The following is a 14,277-nucleotide window of genomic DNA, read 5'->3' as shown; positions in this document are numbered from 1 at the left end:
GCGAGGCTGTGGAGAAAGGGGAACCCTCCTACACTGCTGGTGGGAATGTAAGTTATTTCAACCATTGTGGAAGGCAGTATGGAGGTACATCAAAATGCTCAAAACAGACCTACCATTTGACCCAGGAATTGCACTCCTAGGAATTTACCCTAAGAATGCAGCAATCAAGTATAAGAAAGATCAGTGCACCCCTATGTTTATCGCAGCACTATTTACAATAGCCAAGAATTGGAAGCAACCTAAATGTCCATCGATACATGAATGGATAAAGAAGATGTGGTACATATACACAATGGAATACTACTCAGCCATAAGAAAAGGGCAAATCCAACCATTTGCAGCAACATGGATGGAGCTGGAGGGTGTTATGCTCAGTGAAACAAGCCAAGCGGAGAAAGAGAAATACCAAATGATTTCACTTATCTTTGGAATATAAGAACAAAGGAAAAACTGAAGGAACAAAACAGCAGCAGAATCACAGAACTCAAGAATGGACTAACAGGTACCAAAGGGAAAGGGACTGGGGAGGATGGGTGGGTAGGGAGGGATAAGGGGGGAGAGAAGTAGGGGGGTATTAAGATTAGCATGCATGGGGGGGTAGGAGAAAAGGGAGGGCTGTACAACACAGAGAAGGCAAGTAGTGATTCTACAACATTTTGCTATGCTGATGGACAGTGACTGTAAAGGGGTTTATAGGGGGGACCTGGTATAGGGGAGAGCCTAGTAAACATAATATTCGTCATGTAAGTGTAGATTAGTGATACCAAAAAAAAAAAAAAAGGGCAGTTCCTGTGTGGTAACCTCCAATGAGTTCTACACAAGGGTATAAAGGGCATATAAAAGTGTAGGCAAAGGGTCTGTTTGTGTTTATACAGAGGATCAAAGCCTAATTGGGCTACCCCGCAAATGAACTAAGATACGATATGAAAAAGAACTTCCAACATCAGCACTCTCTGGAAGACTCATGCCAGAAGATGATCATCAAAAAACCCCAACAAAGATCCACGCACTGGTACAGCTGTAGATGCACTCATCCCACCAGTTCCTGGATTTCCCATGGGAATGAGGAAGGAGGTATCTAAGCTGGCCTGTGCATACAGTAAAACAACAAATTTGACTGGATCTATACTGTTGGAACTCAATCAAGAATTAGGAGAAGTGCAAATTTTAGCGCTCCAAAAATCTTACAACTACAGACTATTTACTGTTAAAAGAACATAAGGGATGTGAACATTCCCCAGGAATGGGTTGTTTTAATTTGTCTGATTTCTCTCAGACTGTTCAAGTTCAGTTGGACAATATCCACCATATCATAGATAAGTTTTCACAAATGCCTAAGGTGCCTAACTGGTTTTCTTGGTTTCACTGGAGATGGCTAGTAATTACAGGTATGCTTTGGTTATGTAACTATACTCCTATTATGTTAATGTGTGTGCACAATTTAAGTAGTAGCTTAAAACCTATACATGCTGAAGTTACTCTACAAGAAGATATGTCAAAGAAATAATCAATCTTCCCATGTTTTCTTCCGCCTGCTACTTCTATAGCTTTTCTTCTTCCTTCCTAATTACAACCCTTAAATAGAATTCGTGCCTCATATCAAATTTACCAAGTATCATAATTCTTCCAAGTGGTAAAGATACCTCAAGACAAATGCTGGGCATAGAAGCTACAGGGCATAAATATGCAAAGAAATAAAAAGCTAACCATTTCAAACAATAAGACTTCTCTCTCACTTACCAACTTTACATTTCCCTGTATGGCCCCGGAAGATGACTGGTTAGCCAGAGACGGGTGAGATTCCTCAAGGGAGGAACAACCTAAGACAGGCACAGTCACAGGGGGGTCATCAGGTGAGAAATTGGGGATCAACAGAGGTGAGGCTTAGAACCTCACCCCCCCGTTCTGAGAGAAATCTTCTGCATACGTGAATGTTTTATTGCCCTTGTCTAGCTTGGATTAACACATAGTCTACAGGCACACACCTGATCATCTACATTTGCTCTCTTACAACACTAAACTATGTTTTCTACCTTTATCTTGTATCTACCTACCACTTCAGCATTTTATTAAAAATAATAATAATAAAGAGAGAAATGTGGTATCCACATATAAATCAAGTATAAAAACCAAATGAGTATTCATATTTGAACTGACTGATTATAGTTCATAATGCATGAGCAAAACCGAAGGTTTCTGTGATGGCTGCCCTTGTACTGTTCACCATGTAAGAACTTATTCACTATGTAAGATTTTGTTCTCCATGTAAGAACTTGTTTGTTATGCCTCAGAAGATTGGAGACTGATGAAAATTAGGCTTGGGGTGGATTAATGATTGTGCATTGATCATTGACTCCCCTATACAGAATTTTATTGTTGTTAACAACCATTTGATCAATAAATATGAGAGATGCCCTCACAAAAAAAAAAAAAAAAGTACACACTTCCAATGGTAAAATAATAAGTAACCGGGATGTAATGAATATAGTCAAGATATTGTAACAGCTTGGTATGGTGATAGCTGGTATCTAGAATTGTCATGTATATAAATGTTGAATCACTAAGTTGTACACCTGAAACTAATGTAATGTAATACTGTGTGTCAACTACCCTTCAATAAAAAATAATTATCTACAAAAAAAAAAAAAACCTTTCCACGAAGAATATTCCAGACCTAGATGACTTCATTGCTGATTTATATCAAACATTTAAAGGAGAAAATAATATCAATTCTACTCAAACTCTCCCATAAAACTGAAAGGACAGAATATTTTTCAATTCATTTGATAAGGCTAACATTAACCTGATACCAAAACCTCACAAATACATTATAAATTGATAGGTTAATATCCCTCATGCATATAGATGCAAAAATTCTGAACAGCAATAATATATAAAAGCCTAACGCATAATGACCAAATTGGGTTTACCCTGGAAATGCAAAGTTGGTTTAACATTTGAATACCAACATGCAATTAACCATATGAACACACTAAAAAGAACTTTGCAGTCATCTCAATTTATGAAGAAAAGGCTTTGACAAAATCCAGCATGATTTCTAATAAAAGCTCTCTGTGAAATATGAAAAGAATGGACTTCCTGAATCTGATAAATGGCATCTGAAAAATCTACAGCTAACTTCATACTTTAATGGTAAAAGATTGTATGCTTTCCCTCTAATATCAAGGAAATGACAAGATGCCTACTTTCATCACACCTATTTCACAGTATAATGGAAGTTCCAGTTAGTACAATAAAACAGGGATGGTTGGGAAAGGCATATGGATTGGAAAAAATGAAGTAAAACTGTATTTTCTCTTAACATGTTTATCTATGTAGAAAATTGGATGGAATATACAAAAAAACTAGTGGATCTAGTAAGTGAATTTAACAAAATTGTAGGATGCAAGGTCAATATACAAAAAATGAATTTTGTTTCTATGTATTAGCAAAGAACAATCAAAAATTGAAATAAAAATTTTCATTTACAGTAACATAAAAAATATGAATTATGTAGGGAAAATAAGTGAAAGGCCTGCCACTGAAAACTACAAAACATTGTTGACAGAAAATTTTTTTGTGAGTCAGAAGATATGACAGTGTTAAGATGTCCATTCTCTCTCAATTGATCTGTAGATTCATTGCAATCTCAATCAAAATCCCAGCAGGCTTTTATGTAAAAATTGACCCACCGATTCTGTGCAAATGCAAAGGATTTAGAATAGCCAAAACAACTTTGAAAAAGAAAAATAGAATAGGTGACTAACACTACCTGACTTCAAGACTTATAAAGCTATAGTAATCAAAACAGTGGTGTTAAAGATAGACATATAGATCAATGGATCAATGGAATAGAATAGAGAAACCAGAAGTAGACTGACACATGTGGACAATTGATTTTAGGCAAAGAATCAAAGATAATTCAATGGAGAAGGGATATAGTTTTATTAACCAAGAAATGGTTGGAACAATTGTATATTCATATGCAAAAAATGAACTTTGATCCATACCTCACACTACTCAAAAATTAATTTGAAATAGTTCATGGATCTAAACGTAAAATGTAGATTTTTCTCCTTCTAGAGGAGAACACAGAAAAAACACTTTGTGACCTTGTATTAGAAAAAAAGAAAAAAACTTTAATAGGGTATCAAAAGCATGATCCATTTCAGAACAAATTAGTAAAATGGACTTGATCAAAATGGAAAGTTTCTCTTTAAAAGACAATGATAAGATAATGAAAACATGAGTTGTAGATGGGGGAAAAATACTTTCAAATTGTATTTTTAACAAAGGACTTGTATCCAGAATATATAAAGATCTCTTAAGACTCAATGATAAGGAAACTCAAAAAATGGACAAAAGATTTGAAGATACTTCTCCAAAGAAGATATATGCATGGCAAATAAGAATGTGAAAATATGCTTAACTTCATTAGTCATTAGGGAAATACAAATTAAAACAATGATGAGATACCACTATATAGCAGTTAGAATGGCTAAAATTAAAACAACTGACAATACCAAATGTTTGCAAGGATGTGAAGGAACTGCTACTACCTTATATTAGCAGTTTAAACTCCTACATTAGTGGGAAGTAAATTAGCACAATCAATATGGAAAACAGTTTGGTAGTTTCTTTAAAAGTTTAACATCACCAACCACATGATCCAGCCATTGTACTCCTAGATAATTTTCCCAAGAGACATGAAGGCACATGTCCATACAAAGACTTGTACATAATTGTTCATAACTTTGTAATAGCCCAACTCTTTGAACAACTCAAGTGTCCAACAGGTGACTAAATTTTGATATTCAGAATACAATATACTACTACTGGGCAATAAAAATGAGTGAACTATTGATTCATGCTACAATATGGGTGAATCTCAAAATAGTTATATGACTGAAGGAAGCTAGACAAAGTACATACTGTTGATTATATTTTTATAAAATTCTAGAAAATTGAAACTAATGTATAGTGACAGAAAGTAGTGAGTAGTTGCTTGGTAATGGGGGAGAGGGGTTTTGGAATAGGGGGAAGGGTAGATTTATAATGGAGCATAAGGAAACTTCTCAGGGTAATGAATGTGTTTATTATCTTGATTACAGTGGTAATTTCGTAGTTGTGATGATCAAACTATTCAAATGCTACACTTTACATACTTCAGTTTATTGTGTGTGAATTATACCTCAATAAAGCTGTTTAAAATGGAATAATATAGCTACATGATATTCTTTAAATTCTTCTTTTCCTGATACAGTTGGTTTTCTGTTAGAAATGCTTGAAATTTAAAATATCTTAATGTATTCCCTTCTTATTTGGGCAGAATGAAGATCTCACTCTTTTAATTAAGGAAATGGAGCAGGGGCACAGTGACCTGGAGAAGGTGCAAAACCTTTATTCAGAGTCCTTGATCATGGACTGGTGGAACAATGGAGAGAAGCAAGGAGATAATAAGTGAGTGTGTGGTATTGCCTGTATTCCCATTACTGGGGTCCTCTCAGGCTCTGCTCTCAGATTGGCTTAAAGAGGCCATGTATTTACCTTTTTAATAAAGTTCTGAAATCCCTGTGTGGCACTTCAGAGCAGGGTTACATTTCATCTCCATCCAGTGTGCACAGGCACCCCCTGCCCACCCCACCCAGCCCGGGCCGTGGCAGAGCGGAGCAGGAGCACTGTGCAGTGGAGGGTATCTGACTGAGGGATGAGGAGAACCAGGGTCCAGAAGTCACCCTCCGTGACCTCGATGAATCCTTGACTTCTCTCCCCACCTGTCCATTCCTCTGGGTCTCAGTTTCCTCATCTTTGAAACCTACATTCTGATTTCCCCACCTGTATTCTAATATGTCTCTAGTAATTTTAAAACAAAAATCTAAACTCCCAACACTCAGAAAGTGTGTTAAATCTTATTAAAATAATTTAACATTGTATAGATATTCAGGTATCGTAGTTTCATATAAATGCCCTTCCGGGAGGATGCCTTTTTATTTAAGAGTGATAGCAAAATGGAAAGAAGTTGAAAATACATTAATTAATCAGAATTTCTTCTTTCTCAAACTTCACTGTCTTCCTATTAGCAAATTAAACATTGATATGGGCTGCATGCAGGGCATGCACATGGAGTTAGTAAAAATATTTTTAAAATCTTATATAATGAGATTTTACAACATTTTTTAAGTATTTGGGAAAGCTCAGATCTAATTCAGAGAATTTGCACAAATCAACTAAGAATCAAATAAATGGCAGAATTTCAGTATAAATTATCTTTTCTGTACTTTCATCCAATACCTCAACTTGTCTTCTTCCCTTTGTTTAATCAAACTAAATCTCAGGACAAAAAGACCCCCTATCGCTTGGTCAGTTGACCGAGTAGTTGATTAGATGCTTTCTTTTTTTTTTATATTTCTTCTTAGGGTCTTGATGGGTCAGTCTCTAGAGTCATGTAAAGAAATGTTTTAATCCAGGCTTCCCACCATGTTACTTAACCTTGCAGAACCTAAATTTCCTTATCTATAACATGTTAGCTATAGAGTTGGATGGATTAAAATGACAGCATGCCTGACATGTAAAAAGAGCTCTGGATTCATATAAAGAGTAAAATGCAATACCTCATTCCACAGATGCAATGCTTCTATACTTCCTTAAGGCAATATTAGGAAAAGTTAATTCACTGACTTAAGCCACAGTTTAAAACAAACTTTTTGTTCTAGTTTTCTGCCAGATGAAAAAGTGTTACAGTCCCTAACTCTCCTCTCCCTTCCTTCTTTTTTCAAACATTGATTGAGCATAAATCATGCACCAGGCAAATCGGGATGCACAGATGAATGTAAGCTGTTCCCTTCCATCATGGGATGTACAGTGTGATGGGGAATACAGACCGAAAAGATTATGGCATGCTGGATGGGTGTTCCAGGAGCTAGGCCTGGGGCAGGTGGGGTAAAGGAAAGAGGAGATGCTTTCCAGTGTTGGAGCAGGAGCTTGTTCTGGAAACTTGCCTTTCTGTGGCTGCTGTGTTCAGAGTGTAAGAGAAGATATGTCTGGGAAAATACTCAGGCATTTCTGGAGTCCCTCCTGGTCCCAGATTGTCACCAGGGTGGTTTCCTGCAATCTGGGGCTGGCACAGGGAGTCCAAGGCAAGCAAGGGTTTCCCTTCTCTGTCTTCAACCCCATCCAGTCTGTATGCAGCTGAAGTTTATAGAGTTCATAGAGGAGGAAAGTGACAAGGTTTACAGAAGATTGAGGGACTTCACCAAGTCACACAGCCAGGAAGGAACAGATATATGATGTGAGCCATATCTGATGACTCCAGGCCTGGGTGCTTGTCCATTCTTCTGCGTGGGGAAGAGATAAAGGACTATTTTTACATTAACAAAACAGGGGAGTCTCATTTCTTGAAGTTTGCAGCATTCAACATGATTGTATTGATCTAGCTCTGCCTTCTTGATGGAAATTTTGTGTTTCTCCTCTCTTTTTTGTTGTTGTTGTTCTTTTTGTCTACTTCTTATTTAAATTAAAACAGGTATCAAAAAGAACTCTGTTCTATGATTTCAACCCCAGAAAAATGTGCAAAATCTAACTCTGATATTGAATCTACACGAACGTCATCCCTAAATCTGTCGAAAATACCAGGGAATCTTTCAAATCAAAAGATTCAGAAAAAGAAAGTCCTCCATGCAGGTATCAGTAAACAAAATGGTTTGAATCTCATTATTGGTTTTTCTTCAATGCAAAAAGGTAAAATAAAACTAAACCCACATAATATTCTAAAAGAAGCCTAAACCTGTGGGGTTTTTTTATTGAGGTATAATTTATCTATAACATTACTTTATTTTCAGGTATACAAGATAATGATTTGATATTTGTTTATATTGTGAAATGATCACCATAAGTCCAGTTAACATCAATCACCTCACATAGTTACAGAAACATTTTTTTCTTGTGATGAGGACTTTTAAGATCCACTCTTTGAGCAACTTTCAAGTATGAAATGTCACCACGCTGTATATTATATCCTATGACTTATTTATTTTATAACTGGAAGTTTGTCACTTTTGACCTCCTTTACACATTTTGCCCACCCTTCCTCCCTCCAACTCTGGCAACAACCAGTCTGTTCTCTGTATATATGAGCTTGGTATTTTTGGTTTTTTTTAGATTCTACATATAAATAAGATCATACAGTATTTATCTTTCTCTGTCTGACCTATTTCACTTAGCATAATGCCTTCAAGGTACATCTCCATTGTTGCAAATAGCAAGGTTTCATGCTTTTTTATGGCTGAATAGTATTCCATTGTTTATCTATACAGTTTCTTTATCCATTCATACATTGATGGACACTTAAGTTACTTCCATGTCTTGGCTATTGTAAATAATGTGCTATGAATATGGGGAGGGGTGCATAGATCTTTTCAAATGAGTGTTTTCCTTTTCTTTGGATAAATACCCAAAAATGTAATTGATATATCATATGATAGTTCCATTTTTAATTTTTTGAGGAATCTTTATACTGTTTTTGATAATGGCTGCACAAATTTACATTTCCACCAACAATGCAAGAGTTCTCCACATCCTCTCCAACACTTGTTATTTTTTGTCTTTTTGGTAATAGACATTCTAACAGCTATAAGGCAATATCTCATTATGGTTTTGATTTGCATTGCCCTGATGATTTGTGATGTTGAGCATCTTTTCATGTACCTGTTGACCTGTATGTCTTTGGAAAATGTCTATTCAGATCTTCCCATTTTTTAATTGGATTTTTTTTTTTTTTGGCTATTGAGTTGTATGAGTTCTTCATATATTTTTGTTTATGGCTCCTTATTAGATATTATTTGAAACATTTTTCCCCATTCAGTAGGTTGCCTTTTCATTATGTTGGGGTTTTCTTTACTGTGTAGAAGCTTTTTGTTTGATGTAACTATTGCTTGTTTATTTTTGCTTTTGTTGCCTTTACTTTTGGAGTCAGATTTAAAAAATCATCACTAAGACCAATGTCAGGAAGCTTACTACATCTTCTTTTTATGGTTTCAGGTCTTACATTCAAGTCTTTAATCCATTTTGAGTTAATATTTGTTTATGGTATAAGACAGTGGTACAGTTTCATTCTTTTGCATGTGTCTGTCCAGTTTTCCTAACATTATTTATTGAAGAGACTGTCTTTTCCCCATTGGATATTCTTGGTGCCTTGATAGTAAATTAATTAACTATAATTGTGTGGATTTATTTTTGGACATTCTATTCCATTACACTGACCTGTGTTTCTGTTTTTATGACAATACCATACTGTTTTGATTACTGTAGTTTTGCAATATAGCTTGAAATTGGGGAACATAATGCCTCCAGCTTTGTTCTTTTTCTCAAGATTGCTTTGGCTATTTGGGATCTTTTGTGGTTCCATACAAATTTTAAGATTGTAAACCTGTGTTTTTTCAATTGAAAATTTTATTGAGATAATTGTACATTCACATGCAATTATAAGTAACATAGAGAGACCCTGTATACCTACCTTTTACCCATTTTCCCCCAACAGTGACATCTTGCAAAAAAAAGAAAACAGTACAATATTACAATCAGGGTATTGACATTGATATGATCCATGATCTCATTCAGGTTGCCTCACTTTACTTTGGTTCATGTGTGTTTATGTGTGTGTGTGTGTGTGTGTGTGCATGTGTGTTCTGTATGATTTTATTACATGTAGTTTCATGTTTCCACCACCACAGTCAAGATGCAGAACATTTCCATCACGACAAAGATTCCTGGATATAGTTCTTTTATAACTACACTCACCTCCCTCCCATACTCTTCCCTAACTCTCAGAAACTACAAAATACTCCATTTCTAAATTGTTGTAATTTCAGGTGTCTTATAAATTGGAATTCTACAGTCTCTAACCTTTTGGGATTCATTTTTTCTCACTCAGCATATTTTCCTGGAGATTCATCCACATTTTATGTGTATCATTAGTTTGTTCCTTTTTATTACTGAATACTATCCCATTATGTGGATGTACCTGCATTGGTTTAACCTTTCATCTGCTGAAGGACATCTGAGTTGTTTCCAGTTTTTGGCTGTTACAAATAAAATAATTATAAACATTCACGTTCAAATTTTATAGGAACATGTTTTTATTTCTTCAAGGTAAATTCTGGGTCATATGGTAATTGAATGCTTAGTTTTATAAGAAACTGCCAAACTATTTCCCAGAATGGTTGTGTCATTTCACATTACCATGAGCAATGAATGAGTGATACAGTTTCTCCACATTCTCACCAGCACTTGGTGTTATCACTATTTTTTATTTTGGTTGTTCTCATAAGTGTGTAATATCTCATGGTGGTTTTTACTTGCATTTCCCTAATGATTGATGCTGTTGAACATCTTTTCCTGTGTATGTTTGCAATTTGTATATCCTCTTCATTGTAATGTCTTTGAATGTGCCTTGCCCATTTTCTACACAGATCACTGGTTTTTTATTGGTAAGTTTTGAGAGTTCTTCATATATTCTAGATACTAGGCCTTTGTTGAATATGTAACTTGCAAATATCTTCTCCCAGTCTGCAGCTTGTCTTATCATCCTCTTAACAGAGTCTCTCACCAAGCAAAAGCTTTTAATTTTGATGAGATATGGTTTATCAGTCTTTCCTTTTATGGATTATGCCTTTAGTGTCTAAGAACTCTTTCCTTAGCCCTTATTCCTGAAGATTTTATGATTTTTCCTAGAAGTTTTATAGTTTATAGATTTAAAAGATATATACTTTTATATGTTTTACATTTAAGTCCATGATTCGAGTTAATTTTTATATAAGGTGTGAGATTTAAATCAAGTTTTTTATTTCTTTACCTATAGATGTTGTTCTAGCACTATTTGTTAAAAAGGTTATACTTTTTCCATAGAATTAATTTTGTGCCTTTGTCAAAAATCAGCTGGGCATATCTGTGTGGGTTAAATGTAGGTTTTATATTCTGTTCCATTGGTCTTTGTATCTTTCTACCAATACCATAATGTCTTCATTAATGTAGCTACATGCTAAGCTTCAATATCAGGCATGGTGATTCCCTAACCTCATTTTTCATTTGCAAAATTATTTTAGCTATATTAGGGCCTGAAATTTCCATTTAAATTTTAAAGCATGGTTGTGGTGGTTTTTTTTTAAGCCTTTTGGGACTTTGGTAGGAATTTCATTAAACCTATAGATTAATTTGGGTACAACTGACATCTCTATGATGTTATTCATCTAACCTATGAATAGGACATGACCCGTGAACATGACCCAGTTTTGCGATATTCAGACTATTAGCTGATCTTTCCTCTAATTACCTAATTTCTTGTAGGAGAGGGTAAATTTTTTCTTGTTACAAGGACACATTTTATTCGTGAACACTCCATAAGGCTTTTGTACTTGTGTCTCTAAATTGTGAGGTATAGGACACATTTATAATTAGTGTGGTTTCCATAATCACATATGAAAAGCAATCAAGATATCTTAGTGCAGGCTCATTATCCTCTAAAGCACACAGATTAAATGTCCATATTTGATAAGTGCCTACTTGCTAGTTGAAGAGACCCAAACGAGGGTAGAAAATAATACAAACAAAGGTCTGGACAGCAACTGTGGAATGCATAGTTTCTAAAATGGCCTACCAATGGTGGCCCACTCTAAACTCTGCAACCTGTGCATATGATGAGGCCTGACTCCCAGGATTCTTATCTTATACTGACTGTAAGCCAGGATTATCTAGAAGAGCCCCTGTATTCACATAAGTCCTTAAAAGCAGGGGCTTTTTCCAACTGGTGGTGAAGAAAGTCAGAGAGATGAACCACAAGGGGCTCTCCGTATTCCATGCTGGCTTGAAGACGAGGGGTCCATGTGAGTAGGAATGTGTGTGCTTAAGGAGGCCCCCTTGCTGATCGCCAGCAAAGAAATGGGGACCTAGTCCTACAACTGCAGGGAAGTGACTTCTGCCAGCTACCTGAATGAGCTCAGAAGCACATCTCTCTCCAAGAAGGGCAGAGCTTGAACTCAGGTAAGTGGGAGAAACCATTGCCACAGCATTCAGTCGCTAGCAGTGCTGTCCTCTGATGTTTGGGAAACTGAAGCTGTATTATTTTAAAAATCCAGGGGAATAGTTGCTACTTAATAGTTTATCTAATAAAGTATTTCCTTGCATCTCAAACTCCTTTAACCCCTCTCTTGGTGATCCCAACAGAATCCACCAGAACCAGCCTGCTCAGAAGCCAGATGTCCACCCTTAAAAGCACAGACTGCAGTGAGAGGAAGGATGGCCTTTCCACTTCCAGCCGCCGGGACACTCCAAGTGACAGAGGCAAGCCAGAGAAGGGCCCCATGTTAGGGAAGGCTGGGCTCCCTTCGCCCTGTGTGTCTGCTGCTCAAAGTGCTCCATTTGGAGACGTGAGGGGGAAACTCTCATTTTTAGGTGGGTGCGGACTGCTTCCTATTCAGAGGACTCCCTTGTAAATCAGGAATGCCTGCTCTAAAGTGGCTCATGTAACTAGTGTGCTGGTGGTAATGCCTGCTGTCGTGCTGCAGTTTGAATTTGAAAATCTAATATTTCCTGGTTTATTTTCTTCCCTTCATTCGCAGGTGCACCACTTGATGAGCCCCTTTTTGGTCCATATTGTCAGGGTTTTGGGAGCTAAATGTGAGGAAAATATGACTTTTCCACTCAGTTGTTACTGCTACTGATAAAATCATTATTTGTAAAAATAGCAAATTTCTAAAATCTTAATTCCCATGGCCCTTTTCCTTATATTTCAAGTAGCTGATAAACAATAAGTCCCAGCTAAACCCACACACATATACAATCTTCTAGGTAATAGAGAGCACCTGAGAGAAATTTACACCTCTTGTTGTTACTCAGTCGTAGTAACAGGCCTTGTGTTCTTCAGTGCTGATCAGGGTGGTGGCTTTTCCTCAATTTCAATTAACTATCATATTTTCTAAGTTTGCTCTGTGCAGATCCTTAAAGGGCTTATCATATGATTATTAGGATATGATTTCTTAGACATTTAACTAACTCATTCCCAACACCCCTCCTTCTAGATGATGCTTATTCAACTCCCTATTCCTTTGCCTGTATAAATCCAAGTTTATATAAGCATATATTAAAAACCCCAATTAATTTGACATTTTGAACTACAGGGCACAATAGGGATTTGGTTTTCCATGTAGAGTGGAGGAAGCACAAAACAATTATCTGAAACTAAAATGTTGACCAAGGTTCTCCTTTATAACTGGGCGAGTCTAATGAGGGCAACTTTGAACAATCACTGGTTAGTGGTATTCTTGTTTAACATGAAAAAACTATTTTCTGGAGAATGAGAGAAGTGCATGTCTCTTTCCACAGAGGGATCTCAGTGGCTGTGGGGTGAGGTGGGTGGCAAAACAGCGATGGCACCATATTTACCTTGCACTGGTCTTCAGTGTCAGCTGCAAGTGAACCTTGCCTGAGAATGCACAGTGACAGATTGGTGTTCTCTGCAATGCAGTCCATTTACTAGCCCCCAGTCACAACTGAACTCAGAGATGACTGTGACCCCTTTGTATTTTGATACAATCCCATTTTGAGGAAATCATACAACTGACATTTCCCCTTCCCAGGAATGAGCATCCTTCTGACAAGCGAGCACTCAGATGACAAATCATCAGAAAGACTGACTCAAGAGGGAGGCCAGGTTTCTGAGCAAGAGTGAGTACTTTAATTGTACTAGGACAGTTTTGTTATGTTTATGTTTCTTATAAGCTGTAGAACGTCACAGTCTCATGTTCTTAGTTCCTCAAGCACATCTTCAGCAAACTGGCTCAGGACACACGGCTTGGTTGCCAAGAAACTCACCATCCTGGATGCCTTGTCGGTGACAGCGGTCCCTCACAGCCCCGCCTGTGCTCCCGTTCTGGACAAGCATGTTGTTTCCAAGGTCTTTGATGAGGTAAAACTGATTTTCTAAATGCCCCTGCTTGATGTATTTCATTTCCTGTTCAAATAAAAAGTAGTCCGCTTCAGTCTCATACAGTTGTAACAGATGCATATTTCAGCCTTTGAAAAAAATATTTGTAAAGGCCATGAAAAAGGAGAGAAAAAAGTGCTTTAAACAATTTTGTTTTTAAGCTGAGAAGAAATTGGCCTTGCTGGATTGGCAGTTTATGGCTCGACGCTGATGGGTGGCAGTGCGGAGCTGCAGAAATGTTTGAAAAGCCTCGAGGTCAGAGTCATGAGCTGGGACCGAACATCATCCAGTATCAAAGGACA

The 14,277-nt window shown here is 36.8% G+C and overlaps 1 protein-coding gene across 2 annotated transcripts in view; it reads left to right on the top strand.

The window, feature by feature from the left end:
• VWA3B (von Willebrand factor A domain containing 3B) overlaps positions 1-14,277 on the top strand; it is a 212,119-nt gene that overhangs the window by 137,441 nt on the left and 60,401 nt on the right. For both annotated transcript variants that reach the window (XM_036880051.2, XM_057496959.1), the window contains exons 15-19: positions 5,330-5,460; positions 7,523-7,680; positions 12,217-12,333; positions 13,629-13,716; positions 13,801-13,957. In XM_036880051.2, the coding sequence (XP_036735946.2) occupies positions 5,330-5,460; positions 7,523-7,680; positions 12,217-12,333; positions 13,629-13,716; positions 13,801-13,957 (651 nt within the window). The remainder of the gene's footprint in view (positions 1-5,329; positions 5,461-7,522; positions 7,681-12,216; positions 12,334-13,628; positions 13,717-13,800; positions 13,958-14,277) is intronic.

This window comes from Manis pentadactyla, chromosome 2, assembly GCF_030020395.1.
Source record: "Manis pentadactyla isolate mManPen7 chromosome 2, mManPen7.hap1, whole genome shotgun sequence".
Lineage (NCBI taxonomy): Eukaryota > Metazoa > Chordata > Mammalia > Pholidota > Manidae > Manis > Manis pentadactyla.
The sequence above is the reverse complement of the archived record's forward strand: the minus strand, read 5'-3'. Positions and strand labels throughout refer to the sequence as shown.